Below are 22,749 nucleotides of genomic sequence, written 5' to 3' on the forward strand. Positions count from 1 at the left end.
GTGAAATATTTTAGATATCTGGGGGTACATTTAGCAGCGGATGGAACCATGGAAGCGGAAGTGAGTCTGGGGGAGGGGGCGAAGGTTCTGGGAGCATTGAAGAATGTGTGGAAGGCGAGAACGTTATCTCGGAGAGCAAAAATGGGTATGTTTGAAGGAATAGTGATTCCAACAATGTTATATGGTTGCGAGGCATGGGCTTTTGGAGAGAGTGGCAAGTGTGCAATCTGTTGTGGATGAGAGGGCTTGGGAAGTGAGTCAGTTGTTGTCCGCTGATGATACAGCGCTGGCTCATTCGGGTGAGAAAATGCAGAAGCTGGTGACTGAGTTTGGTAAAGTGTGTGAAAGAAGAAAGCTGAGAGTAAATGTGAATAAGAGCAAGGTTATTATGTTCAGTAGGGTTGAGGGACAAGTCAATTGGGAGGTAAGTTTGAATGGAGAAAAACTGGAGGAAGTAGAATATTTTAGATATCTGGGAGTGCATTTAGCAGCGGATGGAACCATGGAAGCGGAAGTGAGTCTGGGGGAGGGGGCGAAGGTTCTGGGAGCGTTGAAGAATGTGTGGAAGGTGAGAATGTTATCTCGGAGAGCAAAAATGGGTATGTTTAAAGGAATAGTGATTCCAACAATGTTATATGGTTGCGAGGCATAGGCTATAGATAGGTTTGTGCGGAGGAGGATGGATGTGTTGAAAATGAAATGTTTGAGGACAGTGTGTGATGTGAGGTGGTTTGATCAAGTAAGTATTGAAAGGGTAAGAGAGATGTGTGGTAATAAAAAGAGTGTGGTTGAGAGAGCAGAAGAGGGTGTATTGAAATGGTTTGGTCACACAGAGAGAATGAGTGAGGAAAGATTGACATAGAAGATATATGTGTCAGAGGTGGAGAGAATGAGAAGTGGGAGACCAAATTGGAGGTGGAAGGATGGAGTGAAAAAGATTTTGAGCGATTGGGGCCTGAACATACAGGAGGGTGAAAGGCATGCAAGGAATAGAGTGAATTGGAACGATGTGGTATACTTGGGTCAACGTGCTGTCAATGGATTTAACCAGGGCATGTGAAGCATCTGGGGTATATAAAGGTTAGGTACATTGTCCAGTGTTCTGTGTTGTTATATTTCTTTATGTTCCTCATACCAGAGGAGTTTACATTTATCTCCATTGAAAAGTATGTTATTCTCAGTTATCCAGCTAAAGACTTCGCTTATGTCTCTAGCAGCCTCTTGGCATCTTTCGTTGATGTGATTTTTATACTTATTCTCGTATCATCTGAAGAAGATGATATGAAACTGTGGCTCGTGTTTGCATCAAGTCAGGTATAAGAATGAGGAACAGGAGGGGTGCGAGTACACCTGCTTGGCAGGTCTGAGCTTTTTATGGTGGAGGCTCAGGAGATGGCATGGTTAACAACTACGTGTTGTGATCTACTAAATTAAACGTTTTATATCCATCTCAATTTTTCTAATTAAAAAAAAAATATTCACGTCTTTCACATTTCATGTGCTATGCCACCATGGTCATGTGTCAAATGCTTTCGTGAACGAGGTCTTAGAGAGATAGCTGATGTGGCTGCAGTCCTGCGCTCACCAAACAACCAAGAGCAACCTAGATATGTAGACCCACAAACCAACATTTGGCCTAACAAAGTGAATCTGAGTCATGAGTCAGGTATTCAGGCATAATGTCAGTAATCATTCATTATTGGGTGATAGTATCACTTCTCAGTTACTTGTCAAAAGTTGACGTAAATTCACATTTTTCTACAGAAATCTCCATAATTTCTACAGAAATATCCGTAATGTCAATCTGAAAACTAAAAGCTTCTTGTATCAGCATTCATCAATTATCATTGCAGCTATACTTGTTCATGATAGCATTGTGGGTTCTCAAGAAATGAAGGGTAAGATGCAGGTTATGTATGATAACATTATAAGATATATGCTTCATGATTCTCCCAGAACTTTTATTGCCTTTCCTCAGCGTAATATGGTAACTATTATTCTGGAAGAATGCAGCGAAGAACAGTTACAATATGGATATGTGTATAATGTCAGCAATGGTAGTGCCCCAGAATACGAGATATGTTAAAACGTTGATAATCATTACAGGTATGATGGAACAAGAGGTTGTGATTAACCATGTCTTGTACCCAGGGTAGGAGGTGGTGTTGGTAAAAGTTCGTTCATGTAAACTGGTATTGTTGTAATGAATGGTCTTCCACTGGCAGTCAGATAGTTTCAAAGTAAAGATGTCTTTTAAGAAACAAAATCAAATTATGGAATATGTCAGGTGCTTATAATCTTAATGTGTTTGTAACTAATTTGTAATTCTTCTACACTGGTGCAAGTAACTGTAGTTAGTTCTTGAACAACATTACTTTATTACGAAATCATCTGGCATATTTTGTACCTGATTCAATGTATTTTGTAATTTTTCATTGTTATTCGTGACATAATTATGCCAAGTTCGCTGTTTATATATTCTGCCAAAATAAACTCAACTACTGCAGGTGACCCAGAGCGGAGCAAGGTGAGCTACGCAGCCACCACTGAGGCTCGACTGGTCTGTTCTCAGCAGCGAGAGGCATCGTCAACCAGGGTGGTGCTTGTGACCCATCTCACCACTGGCTGGTAATTTTATGTGCTCCATCATCCTCAGTAAGACTGGAGAGAGAGAGAGAGAGAGAGAGAGAGAGAGAGAGAGAGAGAGAGAGAGAGAGACCAGGTTATAGTGATGGGTGATTTGAATGCAAAGGTGAGTAATGTGGTAGTTGAGGGTATAATTGGTGTACATGGGGTGGTCAGTGTTGTAAATGGAAATGGTGAAGAGCTTGTAGATTTGGGTGCTGAAAAAGGACTGGTGATTGGGAATACCTGGTTTAGAAAGAGATATATACATAAGTATACATACATAAGTAGGAGAGATGGCCAGAGAGCGTTATTGGATCACGTGTTAATTGATAGGCTCATGAAAGAGAGACTATTGGATGTTGATGTGCTGAAAGGGGCAACTGGAGGGATGTTTGATCATTATCTTGTGGAGGCAAAGGTGAAGATTTGTAGAGGTTTTCAGAAAAGAAGAGAGAATGTTGGGGTGAAGAGGGTGGTGAGAGTAAGTGAGCTTGGAAGGAAACTTGTGTGAGGAATTATCAGGAGAGATTGAGTGCAGAATGGATAAAGGTAAGAGCAAATGACATAAGGGGAGTGGGGGAGGAATGGGATGTATGTAGGGAAGCAGTGATGACTTGCACAAAAGATGCCTGTGGCATGAGAAAGGTGGGAGGTGGGCAGATTAGAAAGGGCAGTGAGTGGTAGGATGAAGAAGTAAGATTGTTAGTGAAAGAGAAGACAGAGGCATTTGGACGATTTTTGCAGGGAAATACTGCAAATGACTGGGAGATGTATAAAAGAAAGAGGCAAGAGGTCAAGAGAAAGGTGCGAGGTCAAAAAGAGGGCAAATGAGATTTGGGGTAAGGGGGTATCATTAAATTTTAGGGAGAATATAGAGATGTTTTAGAAGAAGGTAAATGAAGTGTGTAAGATAAGAGAACAAATGGGAACATCGGTGAAGGGGGCAAATGGGAAGGTAATAACAAGTAGTGGTGAAATGAGAGGGAGATGGAGTGAGTATTTTGAAGGTTTGTTAAATGTGTTAGATGATAGAATGGCAGATATAGGGTATTTTGGTCAAGGTGGTGTGCAAAGTGAGAGAGTTAGGGAGAATGATTTGGAAAATAGATAAGAGGTAGTGAAGGCTTTGTGGATGAAAGCCGGAAAGGCGGCACGTTTGGATGGTATTTCTGTGGAGTTTAAGAGGTGACTGTGTTGTTGACTGGTTGATGAGGATATTCAATGAGTGTATGGTTCATGGTGAAGTGCCTGAGGATTGGCGAAATGCATGCATAGTGTGTGTACAAAGGCAAAGGGAATAAAAGTGAGTGTTCAAATTACAGAGGTATAAGTTTGATGAGTATTCCTGGGAAATTATATGGGAGGGTATTGATTGAGAGGGTGAATGCATGTACAGAGCATCAGATTGGGGAAAAGCAGTGTGGTTTCAGAAGTGGTAGAGGATGTGTGGATCAGGTGTTTGCTTTGAAAAATGTATGTGGGAAATACTTAGAAAAACAAATGGATTTGTATGTAGCATTTATGGATCTGGAGAAGGCATATGAAAGCATTGATAGAGATGCTCTTTGGAAGGTGTTAAGAGTATATGGTGTGGGAGTTAAGTTGCTAGAAGCAGTGAAAAGTTTTTATCAAGGATGTAAGGCATGTGTACGAGTAGGAAGAGAGAAAAGTGATTGGTTCCCAGTGAATGTTGGTTTGCGGCAGGGGTGCATGATGTCTCCCTGGTTGTTTAATTTGTTTATGGATGGAGTTGTTAGGGAGGTGAACGCAAGAGAGAGAGAGAGAGGGGCAAGTATGCAGTTTGTTGTGGATGAGAGGGCATGGGAAGTGAGTCAGTCGTTGTTTGCTGTTGATACAGCGTTGGTGGCTCATTCGGGTGAGAAATTGCAGAAGTTGGTGACTGAGTTTGGTAAAGTGTGTTAAAGAAGAAAGCTGAGAGTAAATGTGAATAAGAGCAAGGTTATTAGGTTCAGTAGGGTTGAGAGACAAGTAAACTGGGAGGTAAGTTTGAATGGAGAAAAACTGGAGGAAGTGAAGAGTTTTAGATATTTGGGAGTGGATTTAGCAGTGGATGGAACCATGTTAGCGGAAGTAAGTCAGAGGGTGGGGGAGGGGGAAAAGGTTCTGGGAGAGTTTAAGAATGTGTGGAAAGTGAGAGTGTTACCTCGGAGAGCAAAAATGGGTATGTTTGAAGGAGTAGTGGTTCTAACAATATTATATGGTTGTGAGGTATGGGCTGTAGATAAGGTTGTGCGGAGGAAGGCGGATGTGTTGGAAATGAGATGTTTGGGGACAATGTGTGGTGTGACGTGGTTTGATTAAGTAATGAAAGGGTAAGAGAGATCTTTTCTTTCTTTCAAACTATTCGCCATTTCCCGCGTTAGCAAGGTAGCATTAATAACAGAGGACTGGGCCTCTGAGGGAATATCCTCACCTGGCCCCCTTCTCTGTTCCTTCTTTTGGAAAATCAAAAAAAAAAAAAAAACAAGAGGGGAGGATTTCCAGCTTCCCGCTCCCTCCCCTTTTAGTCGCCTTCTACGACACGTAGGGAATACGTGGGAAGTATTGCTTCTCCCCTATCCCCAGGGATAAAAGAGATTTTTTTTTTTTCTTTGTCGCTGTCTCCCGCGTTTGCAAGGTAGTGCAAGGAAACAGACGAAAGAAATGGCCCAATCCACCCCCATACACATGTATATACATACACGTCCACACACGCAAATATACATACCTACACAGCTTTCCATGATTTACCCCAGACGCTTCACATGCCCTGATTCAATCCACTGACAGCACGTCAACCCCGATATACCACATCGATCCAATTCACTCTATTCCTTGCCCTCCTTTCACCCTCCTGCATGTTCAGGCCCCGATCGCACAAAATCTTTTTCACTCCATCTTTCCACCTCCAATTTGGTCTCCCACTTCTCCTCGTTCCCTCCACCTCCAACACATATATCCTCTTGGTCAATCTTTCCTCACTCATTCTCTCCATGTGCCCAAACCATTTCAAAACACCCTCTTCTGCTCTCTCAACCACGCTCTTTTTATTTCCACACATCTCTCTTACCCTTACGTTACTTACTCGATCAAACCACCTCACACCACACATTGTCCTCAAACATCTCATTTCCAGCACATCCATCCTCCTGCGCACAACTCTATCCATAGCCCACGCCTCGCAACCATACAACATTGTTGGAACCACTATTCCTTCAAACGTACCCATTTTTGCTTTCCGAGACAATGTTCTCGACTTCCACACATTCTTCAAGGCCCCCAGGATTTTTGCCCCCTCCCCCACCCTATGATCCACTTCCGCTTCCATGGTTCCATCCACTGCCAGATCCACTCCCAGATATCTAAAACACTTTACTTCCTCCAGTTTTTCTCCATTCAAACTTACCTCCCAATTGACTTGACCCTCAACCCTACTGTACCTAATTACCTTGCTCTTATTCACATTTACTCTTAACTTTCTTCTTTCACACACTTTACCAAACTCAGTCACCAGCTTCTGCAGTTTCTCACATGAATCAGCCACCAGCGCTGTATCATCAGCGAACAACAACTGACTCACTTCCCAAGCTCTCTCATCCCCAACAGACTTCATACTTGCCCCTCTTTCCAAAACTCTTGCATTCACCTCCCTAACAACCCCATCCATAAACAAATTAAACAACCATGGAGACATCACACACCCCTGCCGCAAACCTACATTCACATTTTATTCTCCCTAAAATTTAATGATACTCTCTCACCCTAACTCTCATTTGCCCTCTTTTTCACCTCTTGCACCTTTCTCTTGACCTCCTGTCTCTTTCTTTTATCAATCTCCCACTCAATTGCATTTTTTCCCTGCAAAAATCGTCCAAATGCCTCTCTCTTCTCTTAAGAGAGATGTGTGGTAATAGAAAGAGTGTGGTTGAGTGAGCAGAAGAGGGTGTATTGAAATGGTTTGGTCACATGGAGGGAATGAGTGAGGAAAGATTGACAAAGAGGATATATGTGTCAGAGGTGGAGGGTACCAGGAGAAGTGGGAGACCAAATTGGAGGCGGAAGGATGGAGTCAAAAAGATTTTGAGCAATTGGGGCCTGAACATACAGGAAGGTGAAAGGCTTGTAAGGAATAGAATGAATTGGAACAATGTGGTATCCCGGGGTCGAAGTGCTGTCATTCGATTGAACCAGGGCATGTGAAGCATCTGGGGTAAACCATGGAAAGTTTTGTGGAGCCTGAATGTGGAAAGGGAGCTGTGGTTTAGGTGCATTGGACATGACGGCTAGAGACTGAGTGTGAATGAATGTGTCCTTTGTTGTCTTTTGCTGGCACTGCCTCGCGCACATGAGGGGGTAGGGGGATGTTATTTCGTGTGTGGCGGGATGGCGATTGGGATGAGTAGGGGCAGACGGTGTGAATTGTGTATGTGTGTATATGTGTGTGTCTGTGTGTGTATATATGTGTGTATGTTGGGATGTGTGGGTGTGTATGTTTGCGTGTGTGGACGTGTGTGTGTGTGCATGTATGTGGGGGTGGGTTGGGCCATTTCTTTCGTCTGTTTCCTTGCGCTACCTCGCAGGCGCGGGATACAGCGACAAAGCAAAATAACTAAATAAATAAATAAATATATCTCTCTTACCCTTTCATTACTTACTTGATCAAACCACCTCACACCACATATTGTCCTCAAACATTTCACTTCCAACACATTCATCCTCCTCCGCACAACCCTATCTAGAGCCCACGCCTCACAACCATATAACAATGTTGGAACCACTATTCCTTCAAACATACCCATTTTTGCTCTCTGAGATAATGTTCTTGCCTTCCACACATTCTTCAATTCTCCTAGAACCTTCACCAGCTTCCCCACCCTGTGACTCACTTCTGCTTCCATGGCTCCCTCCGCTGCTAAATCCACTCCCAGATATCTATATGCATAATATATATCTATTTTATTTAATTCATTTTTTTATACTTTGTCGCTGTCTCCAGCGTTAGCGAGGTAGCGCAGGGAAACAGACGAAAGAATGGCCCATCCCACCCACATATACATGTATATACATAAACGCCTCCACATGCACAAATACATACCTATACATTTCAACGTATACTTACATATACATACACAGACATATTCATATATACACATGCACATATTCATAATTGATGCCTTCATCCATTCCCGTCCCCACCCCGCCACACATGAAATGGCACCCCCCTCCCCCCATGCACGTGCGAGGTAGTGCTAGGAAAAGACAACAAAGGCCACATTCATTCACACTGTCTCTAGCTGTCATGTGTAATGCACTGATATCACAGCTCCCTTTCCATATCCAGGCCCCACAAAACTTTCCATGGTTAACCCCAGACGCTTCACATGCCCTGGTTCAATCCATTGACAGCACATCAACCCTGGTATACCACATCGTTCCAGTTCACTCTATTCCTTGCACGTATTTTACCCTCCTGTATTTTCAAGACCTAATTGCTCAAAATCTTTTTCACTCCATCCTTCCACCCCCAATATGGTCTCCCACTTCTCCTCGTCCCCTCCACCTTTGACACATATATCCTCTTTGTCAATCTTTCCTCACTCATTTTCTCCATGTGACCAAACCATTTCAATACACCCTCTTCTGCTCTCTCAACGACTCTCTTTTTATTAACACACATCTCTCTTACCCTTCCTTTCATTACTTACTCGAGCAAACCACCTCACACCACATATTGTCCTCAGACATTTTCTTTCCAACACATCCACCCTCCTCTGCACAACCCTATCTATAGCCCATGCCTTGCACCCTTATAACATTGTTGGAACCACTATTCCTTCAAACATACCCATTTTTGCTCCAAGATGAAAAAAAAATAGAACCACTATTCCTTCAAATATACCCATTTTTGCTCTGAGATATATATATATATTTTTCTTTTTCTTTCAAACTATTCGCCATTTCCCGCATTAGCGAGGTAGCGTTAAGAACAGAGGACTGGGCCTTTGAGGGAATACCCTCACCTGGCACAATTCTCTGTTCCTTCTTTTGGAAAATTGAAAAAAAAAAAAAAAAAAAAAAAACGAGAGGGGAGGATTTCCAGCCCCCCGCTCCCTCCCCTTTTAGTCGCCTTCTACGACACGCAGGGAATACGTGGGAAGTATTCTTAATCCCCTATCCCCAGGGATAATATATATATATATATATATATATATATATATATATACAAATGGATTTGTATGTAGCATTTATGGATCTGGAGAAGGCATATGATAGAGTTGATAGAGATGCTCTGTGGAAGGTATTAAGAATATATGGTGTGGGAGGAAAGTTGTTAGAAGCAGTGAAAAGTTTTTATCGAGGATGTAAGGCATGTGTACGTGTAGGAAGAGAGGAAAGTGATTGGTTCTCAGTGAATGTAGGTTTGCGGCAGGGGTGTGTGATGTCTCCATGGTTGTTTAATTTGTTTATGGATGGGGTTGTTAGGGAGGTAAATGCAAGAGTTCTGGAAAGAGGGGCAAGTATGAAGTCTGTTGGGGATGAGAGAGCTTGGGAAGTGAGTCAGTTGTTGTTCGCTGATGATACAGCGCTGGTGGCGGATTCATGTGAGAAACTGCAGAAGCTGGTGACTGAGTTTGGTAAAGTGTGTGGAAGAAGAAAGTTAAGAGTAAATGTCAATAAGAGCAAGGTTATTAGGTACAGTAGGGTTGAGGGTCAAGTCAATTGGGAGGTGAGTTTGAATGGTGAGAAGGCTGGAGGAAGTGAAGGTGTTTTAGATATCTGGGAGTGGATCTGTCAGCGGATGGAACCATGGAAGTGGAAGTGGATCATAGGGTGGGGGAGGGGGCGAAAATTTTGGGAGCCTTGAAAAATGTGTGGAAGTCGAGAACATTATCCCGGAAAGCAAAAATGGGTATGTTTGAAGGAATAGTAGTTCCAACAATGTTGTATGGTTGCGAGGCGTGGGCTATGGATAGAGTTGTGCGTAGGAGGATGGATGTGCTGGAAATGAGATGTTTGAGGACAATGTGTGGTGTGAGGTGGTTTGATCGAGTAAGTAACGTAAGGGTAAGAGAGATGTGTGGAAATAAAAAGAGCGTGGTTGAGAGAGCAGAAGAGGGTGTTTTGAAGTGGTTTGGGCACATGGAGAGAATGAGTGAGGAAAGATTGACCAAGAGGATATATGTGTCGGAGGTGGAGGGAACGAGGAGAAGAGGGAGACCAAATTGGAGGTGGAAAGATGGAGTGAAAAGGATTTTGTGTGATCGGGGCCTGAACATGCAGGAGGGTGAAAGGAGGGCAAGGAATAGAGTGAATTGGAGCGATGTGGTATACAGGGGTTGACGTGCTGTCAGTGGATTGAATCAAGGCATGTGAAGCGTCTGGGGTAAACCATGGAAAGCTGTGTAGGTATGTATATTTGCGTGTGTGGACGTGTGTATGTACATGTGTATGGGGGGGGGTTGGGCCATTTCTTTCGTCTGTTTCCTTGCGCTACCTCGCAAACGCGGGAGACAGCGACAAAAAAAAAAAAAAAAAAAAAAAAAAAAAAAAATATATATATATATATATATATATATATATGAGATTGTATTATTAGTGCTCAGAGATGATTGCAATGGAGAGTAAATGATTTCTGATGCCTGATTTGTTTGAGATTAAGAACTTTCACATCTAAAACGATTACAAAAATTTCTTCAGTACAGATGAAGCAGTTGGCTCATATTGTCATCCCTGTCCTTATTTGTATTCATGAATGGCTGCAGCATTTATTGGCGAGTCTTATGTCTCACTAACTTATTGCTATGTTGCAGCTCCAGTGGTTACGTATGCACAGTTCTCTACCGCCGGGATGGACATATCATCGAGATGCAGCAAGGTAAGAAATAGTGTATATGAAAAACTTTTAGCTCACATACACACATACACACAGGCCTCCTTGGTGAAGTGGTTGTGTTACTGACCACAAATCAGCAAAGACCAGCCCAGGATCTGACCTGCATAGGTTCGAATCCTAGACATGAAAATTGGCCCACACTCAACCCATGTGTTTGTCCTTCCCTCAGGGGCTGGTCGATAAATGGATGCCTGACATTGGTTGGTGTGTGAGTGTGTGTGTGTGTGTGTGTGTGTGTACATACACAGGAGTAAAGACATGATACATATATACAAGGTGAAGAAACAGGGCAACACAAGGGTAAAAATTTCTCCCCCAACTCATAAATTGTGATCACACAATAAATAGAAGAGCTTGAATCATATTTGGCAGAAATTGTAAAAAAAAAAAAATGAATATGTGTGTGGATGATGGAAAGATTATGACTGAAGTAAGTTGGCAGAAATTGTAGAAAAGTTATCCAGTTGTGATCAGATACATGGGTGAAGTTGAACCCATCTAGATGTAAGATGATGAATACGAGACAATGAAATGAAACTGATTATGAATATCACACGCCAAGAGATGAGCTACAGGAATCATCATATGAGGAGACATGGGAGATGAAACAGTATAGTGTTTAGTGGAATATTGAATATTAAAGACAATAATGTACTACTAATTAGCATCAAAACTGAGTTTAGGTGCATGTTCATGAATATGGAGAGTTCAGGTATATGAACATGGATATGGAGAAAGAATTGCTCCTGAAGAAACTCTACTGTAGAGTTCATATGTTTTAGAGATGAGCCATTGTGAGTGACTTTGGCATGGTGGTCAGATGTGAAATTGGCCAACCACCTCTCACATTGTTGTGGAGGATGGTGACAATTATCTTTTGCATGTGGATGTGTCAGGGGTTGATGTCAAATAGCTTGTTGAAATCTATTGCCCGTAGTACTGTATAGAAGTGGGGCTGTGGCTGTTTGAAGCCATCTAAGATATGTTATATGAGGTCAGTGTATAGTGTAGTGGTGGAGTACTTGGGGTTCAAAGTCATGCTGTATGAGTGAGAGTGGAATATATTGCTTGATGCTGTTTTGGGCCAGTTTTTTCACTAAATTTGGTTACTAATGATAGAAGTGATACAGGGCAATAGAAGTATGGGGAGAAGGGTGGTTTGAAGGGTTTCAGGATTTATACTATGATGGCAAGTTTCCAGATGTAAGGCATATCACTGTGTAGCCAGGAGTGATCAAACATATATGTAAGTGCTTAGACTGCAAATAGGCCAAAAATTTTAATGTGAAAATTTTATATGTTGTCAGGGCCTTTAGCAGGTGTTCTTTTATGCTTTAATTGTATTGCTTGTGTCAGTGGAACTGAAGGGTGGAGCACACTTTTTTCTGGAAGGATTTTGTACAAGTTTTTCATGACTTTCCTGTTTAAATGTTTGTTCAGTTTGTGGTTGATTTTTGAGCAGTATCCCATTAGTTTATGTGCATCTTTTTTTGGGAGAAGGGATTCCATTGGAATGGGTTAGGATATTTTCATGATTGGGGACTGGATTGGTGTAGTAAGTGTAGCTCCACTTTTTTTCATGCTTGTTCGCTGTTTCATGCATTATCGAGGTAGTGCCAAGAACAGACAAAGAAAGTCCTCATTTTCGTATCCATTCTCTAATTGTTATATGTAATGCTCTGACACCACATCCCCTGTTCACAACAAAGCCCCACTGACCTTTCTGTGGTTTCCTGCAGTTGTTTCAAATGCCCTAATTCAATCCATTGAGAGCTTGTTGTCCCTTGTATACCACATCACTCCAATTCCCTTTATTCCATCACACCTTTCATCCTCCTGCATGTTCAGGACCCAGTCACTCAAAATATTTTTCACTCCATCCTTCCATCTCCAATTTAGTCTCCCACTTTTCTTTTTCCACACCACTTCTGACACATATATCCCACTTCCTCACTCATACTCTCCATATTTTCAGTCCATATCAGCACCCCTTTTCATCTCTCAACCATGCACTTTTTATTACCACAGATCTCTCATACCCTTTTATTACTTACTCGATCAAACCCCCTTACACCAGATATTGTCCTCAAATATTTCACTTCCAACACATCCATCCTTCCTCTGCACATCCTCATCTATAGCCCATGTCTCAAATCCATACATTTTTGGGACTACTATACCTTCAAACATGCCCATTTTTATCCTCCCAGATAATGACCTCTCTTTCCATACTTTCCCAAATACCCCAATTCTCCCATATCCTTCACCCCCCCTCACCCACCCTATGACTCACTTCTGCTTTCATGGTTTCATTTGCTGCCATGTTCACTCTCAGGTATCTAAAACACTTCACTTCCTCCAAGTTTTCTCCAATCAGACACACCCCACCTGACCAGTCCCTCAACCCTGCTAAACATAAAAACCTTGCATTTATTCACATTTATGTTCACCTTTTGCAGTTTCACTTGAATCTGCTGCTAGTGCTGTGTTATCAGCAGACAATAATTGACTTGCCTCTCAGGCCTTTTCATCCCTTACAGACTGCATACTTGCCCCTCTCTCTAAGACTTGTATTTACTTCCCTCACCATCCCATCCCTAATTGAATAGCCATGGTGACATCACACACCCCTGCTGCAGACCAACCTTCCCTTGGAACCATTTATTCTACTCTCTTCCTCTTCATTCATAGTCCTTACACCCTTAAAACACTTCTCTTTGCTTCCAGCATCTTTCCTCCCACACCATTTATGCCATATAACATTCAGACCCGCAAAACATCTCTATCAACTTTCTCATATGTTTTCTCCAGATCCACAAATGCCACATACAGATTCCTCTGTTTCTCTAAGTATTTCTTACACACATTCTTTAAAACAAGTACCTAATTCACACATCCCCTACAGCTTCTGAAACCACACTGCTGCTCCCCAGTCTGATACCCTGAACATGTCTGTGCCCTCTTAATCACGACCCTCCCATGCAGCTTACTAGTTACACTCAAGAAGCTTATACCTCTGTAGTTGAACACTCACCTTTATCCCCTGTACCTTTATGAATATGTATAATACATTCATTCATCCTCAGGCACCTCACCATGATCCGTACATTAATAATCCTAGCTCACCGATCAACAACATAGTCACCCCTTTCTTATACAGTATACATATACATTTATATAAGTGTTACTGGACTCCACTTGCTTGAGGCTGCACGGTGAGTGAAAGTCATGTTGGCAAGGCTGTATCATCATCATTTGTTGAAAGAGTACGGTCTCCCTAAGGAACTTCTCACTTCAAAGAAATCCATCCTGTCCCTACTACTGAGTGTAGTAAAACTTGGAGCTGTAGGAGCCCCTGGATGGTGGTTGTCTTGGGCTTATTGCCCTAGGATCCCAACCTAAGCCAGGTATCCATTCATTGACCTCCCCTAAAGAGAGGATGAACAGATGGGTTAGGATAAACCAATTGCCCATCATAGGATCCTAATCCAATTAAGCTTATCCATGATTCATAAAACAGGAATGCAAACCACTACACCAAATACACTCATGAGTGTTACATGAGCTATGAGAGAATACTTTTATGATATGAAGTTTGCTGATGCATGGGACAAGGTGAGAGAGGGAACTTGACATACAGGCAGTCGGAATATTTTTGAAATAAAAGGAAAAAAAATTGGACCACACAAATGGACAACTCCTACCTTCTATTTCAGAAACAGGTGACCATACCCACACATTTGCTTTCTGGTTATCTTCACCAGTGCTTTATGCACCATACTCATCACGGAAACCAATCTGAAGGAGTCATCTGAGAGTCATCTGTAAGGTTCTGAAAAAGATAATCAGAAAACAACTGGATGACTTTTTGCAGGAGAGAAACTACCTAAGTATGAGGTAGCATGGTTTCAGAGACTGGATGTCGTGTGATGAATCTGTTAGATTTCTATGAGAGAATGAACTCTGTTTCAACTGAAGAGAAGGCTGGGTGGATTGTTTGTATGCAGACTGGCAGAAAGCATTTGGTAGAGAAGTTGGATCTTCAGGCAGGAATGAAGGAAAGACTTCTTCAGTGGATAGATTATTTTAGTGGTAGGGAACAAGGAGCATATATCAGGGGAGCCTTTTCAAACTGGGTTGAAATCACCAGTGGCATGCCATAGTATTGTGGTCCTGGAACCATTGCTTTTCTTGACCTTTGTGAATGACTTGTTAGAAGGTTTGGAGCCCCACCTGAACATTTTTGCATATGATACCAAAGTAATTAGGGAAGTAAAAAGTGAGGAGTTTGTATCAGCTTACAAGGAGACCTGGACAAATCCAAAATTGGTCTGACACATGGTTAATGAAATTCAAATAGAGAAGGTGCACAGGAGAGCCACAAAGATATAAGAATCAAGAGAGGTGAGATATGAGGAAAGGCCAAAGGCTTTAAATTTGCCCACTATGAAAGAGAGGAGGGGTTTTTAGATCAGAATGATGATTTAGAGAATGAATAGTTCTTCAAATGATATGGGGATAGAGCAACAATAGGACACAACATTAAATTAAGGAAGAAACTCATTAAAAAAGATGAAGACAACTACATTTTAAGAGTAGTGGATAAATGAATTGAATTGATTGAGGAAATAGTATTTGCAACCAATTTGAATAAGGTTTTAATGTTGTATGATAACAGAAAATGTTCAAGAGATGGGGCCTCATGAGAGTAAAAATCCCTCTTTGTACAATACAAATAGGTAAAATTTCAGAGAAAGATGCTTCTAGCATGCATGTGCATGTAGATGACTTAAAAGACTATGGTTATCCTTAAAACAATCACAGATGGAAAGATTTTCTTACAACTCAAAACTGAATCCATAAATTGAGGCCATTAACTATATAATGTAACCCAGTTAAGTAGAAGGCAGAGGCTTAAAACTTCAGAATGTTTTCAATTCTCTGTATACTCTGTAGTAAGTAAAGTCTTTTGTTTAAAGAAAACAATTATTGTTTCATCTTTATGATTATGATTGAGATTCATAGCACGAATGATTGTGGAGCCTCGGTGTAGATTATAGTGTGTGTTTGACATGGCACTGTCTTCCCCACAGGGTCACGAGCCATCAGAGCTGTGGATGCTTGTCATCACACATACTTCAATGCCTCCAGTGCTCCACACACCACACTCACAAGTAAGATAACAAGAATAGATAAAAGAGATGAAAGACAGAGTTTGATGTAGTTAACTTAAGAAGATCCATAGCATCAGAGTTTGGCTTCACTGTGCTACAGAACCTGATACAACTTTCTACTGTGCATATTCTGCCATATGGTTCCCCTTCAATACCTGAAAGTCCATTTATAATGTGCACTTATGTTTGACCAGGTGGTTCCCCTTCACGCCGAGCATGTCCCTTTGTGGGTGTGTGGACAGCAGGGAAGGGAGAGTGTGGTCGAGACGTGACCCACCTGAAGGCAGGTTGTGGTGCCCTCCATGCCTTGCAGTTCGTCCATGCATGTTCCACTGAGACCACAAAACATTGTAAGTAACACATCCACTTCAGTAGATAAGTCAGGTCTTTTCCTGTACATCTGCCATTAGGAAGTGGTATTTTCCTAAATGTAAGTTGTCTGTCAAATTTCATTTTCTGTATGCTTAAACAAAACTCATTCCTTTAAGAAATTAATCTGTCATTAAGTAAATTACCTTTATACAACACAAAACTTTTGTGTCCAGCACCAAGTCAAGCTGCACATGCTGCCTGGCACCACTGGTGTGGACTACACTAGTAATTACCAGTAGTGAATGTCATTTTGGGAGCCCTATGTGAACTGTGACTGTGGGTGAGAAGGACTTTCGGGTGATACAGGAAGTGCATCATTACAGAACTTAATAATATTGATAATGTGTTTTTTCCAAATAGGTGAACAATGAGCCTTATCAGTAGAGGCCCATATCAGGCAGAGATCTGGTAAATCTAGCAACATATTAGATTTCTTATGATTTTTAGTTTTCGATCCAGTTGATATGTACTGAGTTAATGTCAAAATATTTAAGGCAAGCAAACTTAGTTACACTTAACTTTCAGTACAGTAGATCTTTTATCTCATTTTTATTATATCCTGTTTCCCATTTTTTTTTCTTTTTTTTTTTTTTTGGGGTGGGGCAAAAATTCAAGTAGATTTTCTGATGCATCAGAGGTGCAGGTCATGACATAAGTATGAGCACAGTTCGTAATCCATTTATTATATCTTTGGAGTAGGGCATTATTTATCACCTACTTACGATGTCAGCCAAAATCTTATAATATGTCAAGTCACCTCATGCATCCAGAAACTTTACTCTCATAGTCATAGCCAAGAGCAGTCATTGAATGGTTCACTTCCTTCTCTCATAAGGGAAAAACAGAACATGCATTGATGGTATACTAGTAAGCATTGCAGACTTTTGATCCCCACCATAGGTAGACAGGGTGTAGTCCACCCAACTGTTCATCCTTCCTTTTGTAGGTAGATAAAGGGGTACCAATACGGCCCTCGCTGACAGGCCTAATGAGCCTACCATGGATGTCCATGTCTTTGGACATGACCCTCCCTGACAGGCCTAATGAACCTACCAGGGGTATCCATGTCTATGGACATGGCCCTTACTAACAGGCCTATTGAGTCTACCAGGGGTGTACATGTCTATCAACATGGCCCTCACTGACACCACCACTACTGACAAGCCTAATGAAAATATCAGATGTGTTTGTGTCTATGGTCCTGGCCCTCACTGACAGGCATAATAAGCCTACCAGGAGTGTCTTTGTCTGTGGACATATCCCTCACTGACAGGCTTAATGAGACTACAAGGTGTGTCTGTGTCCAGAAACATGGCCCTCACTGACAGGCTTAATGAGACTACAAGATGTGTCTGTGTCCAGAAACATGGCCCTCACTGACAGGCCTAATGAGGCTAGTAGGGGCTGACAAAACTCTTAACTTTAACCTAAATACGAAATTTCTTTCTTACCCACCCACAGCATATGTATGTCATGGCCACTGGGCAGAAGGAGGTTCAGTGTTTGTGGTAGCTTCCCCACATGATCGTCCTTCTCATCGTCTGTGCCTCACAGCCACTTCAGTCAGCAACAACAAGCATGCCTACAGCAGCAGGTCTAGCAACAACAGCAATAACAACAGCAGGACCCTGCATGTGACTGCACACGCACATTCTTGTCCTCGACGTCATGTGCCACCAACCACAACTCTCAGCCTAAACCTCACAGCCCAAGGTGAGAGGATAACCATAGTTTTAAACCAGTAAACCAACAGCTTAAGTTAAGTGGTAAGCCATTGTCTTAAACCTACAGCTTAGGTTAAGTAGGTGGCCATTGTTTAAAACCAATAGTCTTGGAAGCGCAGGTACCTATTGTTTTAAAATAGCCCAGCCTAAGATAAATGGGTAGACTTTTTTTTTTACTAGATTACCTCTTCAGTTGTATTTGTATGGGCTTATCATAGTAACTGCACTGTTCTTTTACAGGTTGCCTTACCCTTCCCACATCTAGAGAAGACAGCTTCCACAGATCAACCTTCACTGAGAACCAATCACTCTCCTCTCTTCCGACTTGTACACATGCCTTGCACCCTTGATAAAATTTCTTGCTGCTTCTAGCAGCTTACCTCCCACCCCATATATTCTTAAGACCTTCCATAAAGCATCTCTGTCAACCCTATCATGTGCCTTTTCCAGATTCATAAATGCCACATACAAATCCATCTGTTTTTCTATTTCTCACACATATTCTTCAAAGCAAAAACCTGATCCACATATCCCCTACCACTTCAAAAACCACACTGCTCCTACCAACCCCAATCTGATGCTGTGTATATGCCTTCACCCTCTCACTCAATACCCTCTCATATAATTTCCCAGGTATACTCAATAAACTTATGCCTCTGTAGTTTGAACTCTCACCTTTATCCCCTTTGCCTTTGTACACTGGCACTATGCATGCATTCTGCCAATCCTCAGGCATTTCACCATGATCCATACATACACTGAATATCCTTAGCAACCAATCAACAGTTCAGTCACCCCCTTTCTTAATTATTTCAACTGCAATACCATCCAAACCTGCCGGCTTGCCAGATTTCATCTTCCGCAAAGCTTTCACTACCTTTGTCTCTTAACCAAACCATTCTCCCTGACCCTCCCTGGCACTTTACATGCATTCTACCAATCCTCAGGCACTTCACAATGATCCAAACATACATTGAAAATCCTTACCAACCAACCAACAACACAGTTACCCCCTTTCTTAATGAATGTAACTAGAGTACCATCCTCTCCAGCTGCCTTTATCTCATTTCATCTTACACAAGGCTTTCACCACCTCTTCACTCTACACCAACTGGATTTTGCAACGTATATTCCTCAATATGACTTTTGAAATGTGTCATTACTTATTCTATATTCTCACCTTTTTCAGGTGAATGTACTGTTGCCAGTAGCAGCAGTTCCTTCAACTTTGTGTCCCCAGTGTTACCAACGTTCCTGTTGCTGCTGAGCCTGTCACATCAGGCACCTGAGGCCAGATACACTTTCAGCATCACTAGATGAATGTCTGATGGGAAGACCCACAAGATTGCCAGTTAACTTTTTTCTTTTGTATAGTATTCTCTAAGTTTTAAACAAGTTACTGAAGATTCTTCAAATTAACTGATGACGAATCTCAGTTACTTTTATTAAAATGGATGGTATATGAAGGTAATGGAAGACCTCCGGGATAGCTGATAAAAGCCTATTGACAAGCTACCCTTTTGTAAGATAATGAGTAATAGTCTGTGACTATTTTTATTCGAGATTTTTATATGTATCGCATAATGACATATATTCTTTTAAATGTTCCTGAGAAACTCGACACAAGTGAAGTATATTTTGATAATCCTAGATAGCACACCTGTACAGGTTAGAGGGTCAGTGCAGAACATGAAGGTTTGTAATATGCCTATTCGTCCCACCTATATACAAGCACATGAACGAGTGAATGTTACTTTCACATAGCCGTAGCAGTGCAGGAGTTTCTAAGTCACCTCTCATGAATAATTATCATTGCTACATAGGAAAAATACAACTGAGATGTCATGTTCAAGTGTTTCATTATTTTTAGAGAAAGAAGGATGGACTTAGAAACCCTTGCAACATTTGCTACAGAGTTACTTGACAAGGATTTTATATATTACCTTCTAAGAGTTCATCTGAAAGAAAATCCGTTCCCTCATGTGGTATAGCATGTATATTGTGTATATATTGTATCATACACAGTTAATGTTAAGGAAGAGAAGATTATTAATGGCTTAGAACATAAAATACTCCGATCCATATAAACAAAAATTCAGGATCAAAGTGTTCTAGAAGAACACTTGATTAAACCGAGAAAAATTAATCTCAAACTGATCGTCGATTAGGGGACTGTACGGGTTTACTTTTTTTGCAAATATTATGGAATACAAAGAGATTCAAGTCTGTGGACAAAGGCTTATTGAAGTACCCATCAAATGGCACTTCCATCATAGAACTCTAATGTGGGTTTCAAATCTAATTAGTCATCACAGTAATAATTGCTCCCCCCAGTGCTAGCATAATATGACTCATGTAAGGCATGATTTTCTCATCACTTCAAGCAATCACAGGCTGTGGATAATGTATTAATATTTTGGACAAAAGTGATGAAATTCAAATGGTGTGAAAATATTCGTCAACTCACTCAACACCACTCCTCATGACTTTAGGAAGAGATATCACTTAGTGTTCTCCAAAACAGTGAAGGAATAGGGTACGCTTATGTAGCTCACTACTCCTCGCATTTGTTTGTTTACTTTTATGCATATTGCATAGTGTAATGCAATTATATGCCTCCAGAGAAGCACCTAAGAGCACAGATTGAACATGAATACTGCAAATTTTTATAAACAAACAGATGATTACAGAGAATTTCATAACCAGGAGTGTCACCCTTGTTGCTTCAACTCATCCACCGTCTCATATTACCATAAACTTATTCCATGCAATAACCAATCAGTTTGACATCTTTTTTGAAAAGAAACAATATTTTATTGGATTTTGAATGAAACATCACATATATTTAAAGTAAAATAATTGCTGTATGAAGCATATTTACCTAAGTGTTATTTACTGTACCACATATGTTTATGTTGCAGGCATATACTGAAAAACAATAAACATTAATATTGTACCTCAAAATATTTTTACAGTTTTGGTGCATTTAATGAATAGCACTTTTTTGTTTATTATCTGAATTTTGATTATCAAATATTTTTAAGAATCCTCACTTGGTGCAAATTTTGGCCTTGAGAAATTTAATATATATCTTTCGTTCTTACATATCTTGAAAAAGAGTTTGCATATTTCACGTTTCTCTTAACCACTGAATTAATTTCAAGGATCTGCTCAAACTATTCATTACATGTGTCTTTAAGATTTGTCATGTATTTCAAGGAAAAATGATCCTTAATATTTCTGATCAATGCATTTTAATTTTGTCAGTTTTCCTTTAGAATTTATTACATCTTAGAAAGATTTTGTTTGATAAATTTTTATATGTGGTCTTTGCAAGTACTTCTCTCTTAATCTTTTTTATCTTCATCCAAATTAGTCAGTAAATAATAACTGGCCCGTACGGTCCCCATAAGGCTTCTCATACAGGTCACTGCCTAATGCTAGAGGCTCATCATGCAGGTCATCTAATACTGGAAGGCTGATTTATATAGGTCATCATCTAATGCAGAGAAGTTTGCTATATAGGTCATCTAACATTTGAGGACTTGTCATACAGGTCTTTGTTTGACATTGGGATGATTATTTTATTGATCATTATCTAGCAATGGAAAGCTTATAATGTCTAACATTGGAAGGTATTTATGGTCATCATCCAATACTGGAAATTCATTTTTTTCCCATGGACAGTCCTTTTTTGTTGTTATTGTTTTTGTTGTTAAAAGCCTTTGGGTTAATTCTTCATGATACCAGTTTTTCAATCCTTTTGGCCTGACTTTGTTAAAACTCATAATCTAAAGTAGACTTTCAGCACATGAACATTTTTGGTGAAATATATTGGAAATATTATGATTATTCTTTGAATAATCAAGATGACATATAAACATATTTCCATTGTATCAGAGTCTGTCACACATGATTTTTTATTTATCAGGAATTTCTCCAAATGCAAGACCATTGTCCTCTGCTCCCAACCAAAAGTGTTAACTGTGGTGCTGTCACTATTAAAGTCTCTCTCTCTCTCTCTCTCTCTCTCTCTCTCTCTCTCTCTCTCTCTCTCTCTCTCTCTCTCTCTCTCTCTCTCTCTCTCTCTCTCTCTCTCTCTCTCTTTCATACAGTACAAATAGGTTATTACACATACACACACACACACACACACACACACACACACATAAATAAAGATGTCAAAAAGCAAAGAAGCTTCTGTATGTGCTCTGATGAAAATATAGGCAGCATTCCAACCAGCCAGCATTTGTAAGGCATAAGAGATCAAGGAATGAATAATGCAGGATAAGAAAGGAGGAACAAGGAAACTTTGAGAAGAATATCATGGCCAAGGCAGGAGGAAAACCATCTCTCATAAAAAAAAATTCATCCAGTGTAAAACGTCAGTTAAAGAACATCTGATCAGGTTAAGGGATTTTTTTTTTAATTTTCCAGAAGAAGGAACAGAGAAGGGGGCCAGGTGAAGATATTCCCTCAAAGGCCCAGTCCTCTGTTCTTAACGCTACCTCGCTAACGCGGGAAATGGCAAATAGTAGGTTTGGATGGTATTGCAGTGGAATTTATTAAAAAAGGGGGGTGACTGTATTGTTGACTGGTTGGTAAGGTTATTTAATGTATGTATGACTCATGGTGAGGTGCCTGAGGATTGGCGGAATGCGTGCATAGTGCCATTGTACAAAGGCAAAGGGGATAAGAGTGAGTGCTCAAATTACAGAGGTATAAGTTTGTTGAGGTATGTATAGGTATGTATATTTGCATGTGTGGACGTATGTATATACATGTGTATGGGGGTGGGTTGGGCCATTTCTTTCGTCTGTTTCCTTGCGCTACCTTGCAAACGCCGGAGACAGCGACAAAGCAAAAAAACAAAAAAAAAAAGTTTGAGTATTCCTGGTAAATTATATGGGAGGGTATTGATTGAGAGGGTGAAGGCATGTACAGAGCATCAGATTGG

At 40.7% G+C, this 22,749-nt stretch overlaps 1 protein-coding gene across 1 annotated transcript in view; it reads left to right on the forward strand.

The window, feature by feature from the left end:
- LOC139763678 (uncharacterized) overlaps nt 1-21,897 on the forward strand; it is a 79,005-nt gene extending 57,108 nt beyond the window's left edge. The window contains 6 exon segments of the mRNA XM_071689983.1: nt 2,508-2,628; nt 10,440-10,504; nt 15,616-15,696; nt 15,891-16,046; nt 17,530-17,781; nt 18,982-21,897. Coding sequence (XP_071546084.1) covers nt 2,508-2,628; nt 10,440-10,504; nt 15,616-15,696; nt 15,891-16,046; nt 17,530-17,781; nt 18,982-19,112 — 806 coding nt within the window. The 3' untranslated portion in view covers nt 19,113-21,897.
- The last annotated feature ends 852 nt before the right edge of the window (nt 21,898-22,749 follow it).

Source organism: Panulirus ornatus, chromosome 47, assembly GCF_036320965.1.
Source record: "Panulirus ornatus isolate Po-2019 chromosome 47, ASM3632096v1, whole genome shotgun sequence".
Lineage (NCBI taxonomy): Eukaryota > Metazoa > Arthropoda > Malacostraca > Decapoda > Palinuridae > Panulirus > Panulirus ornatus.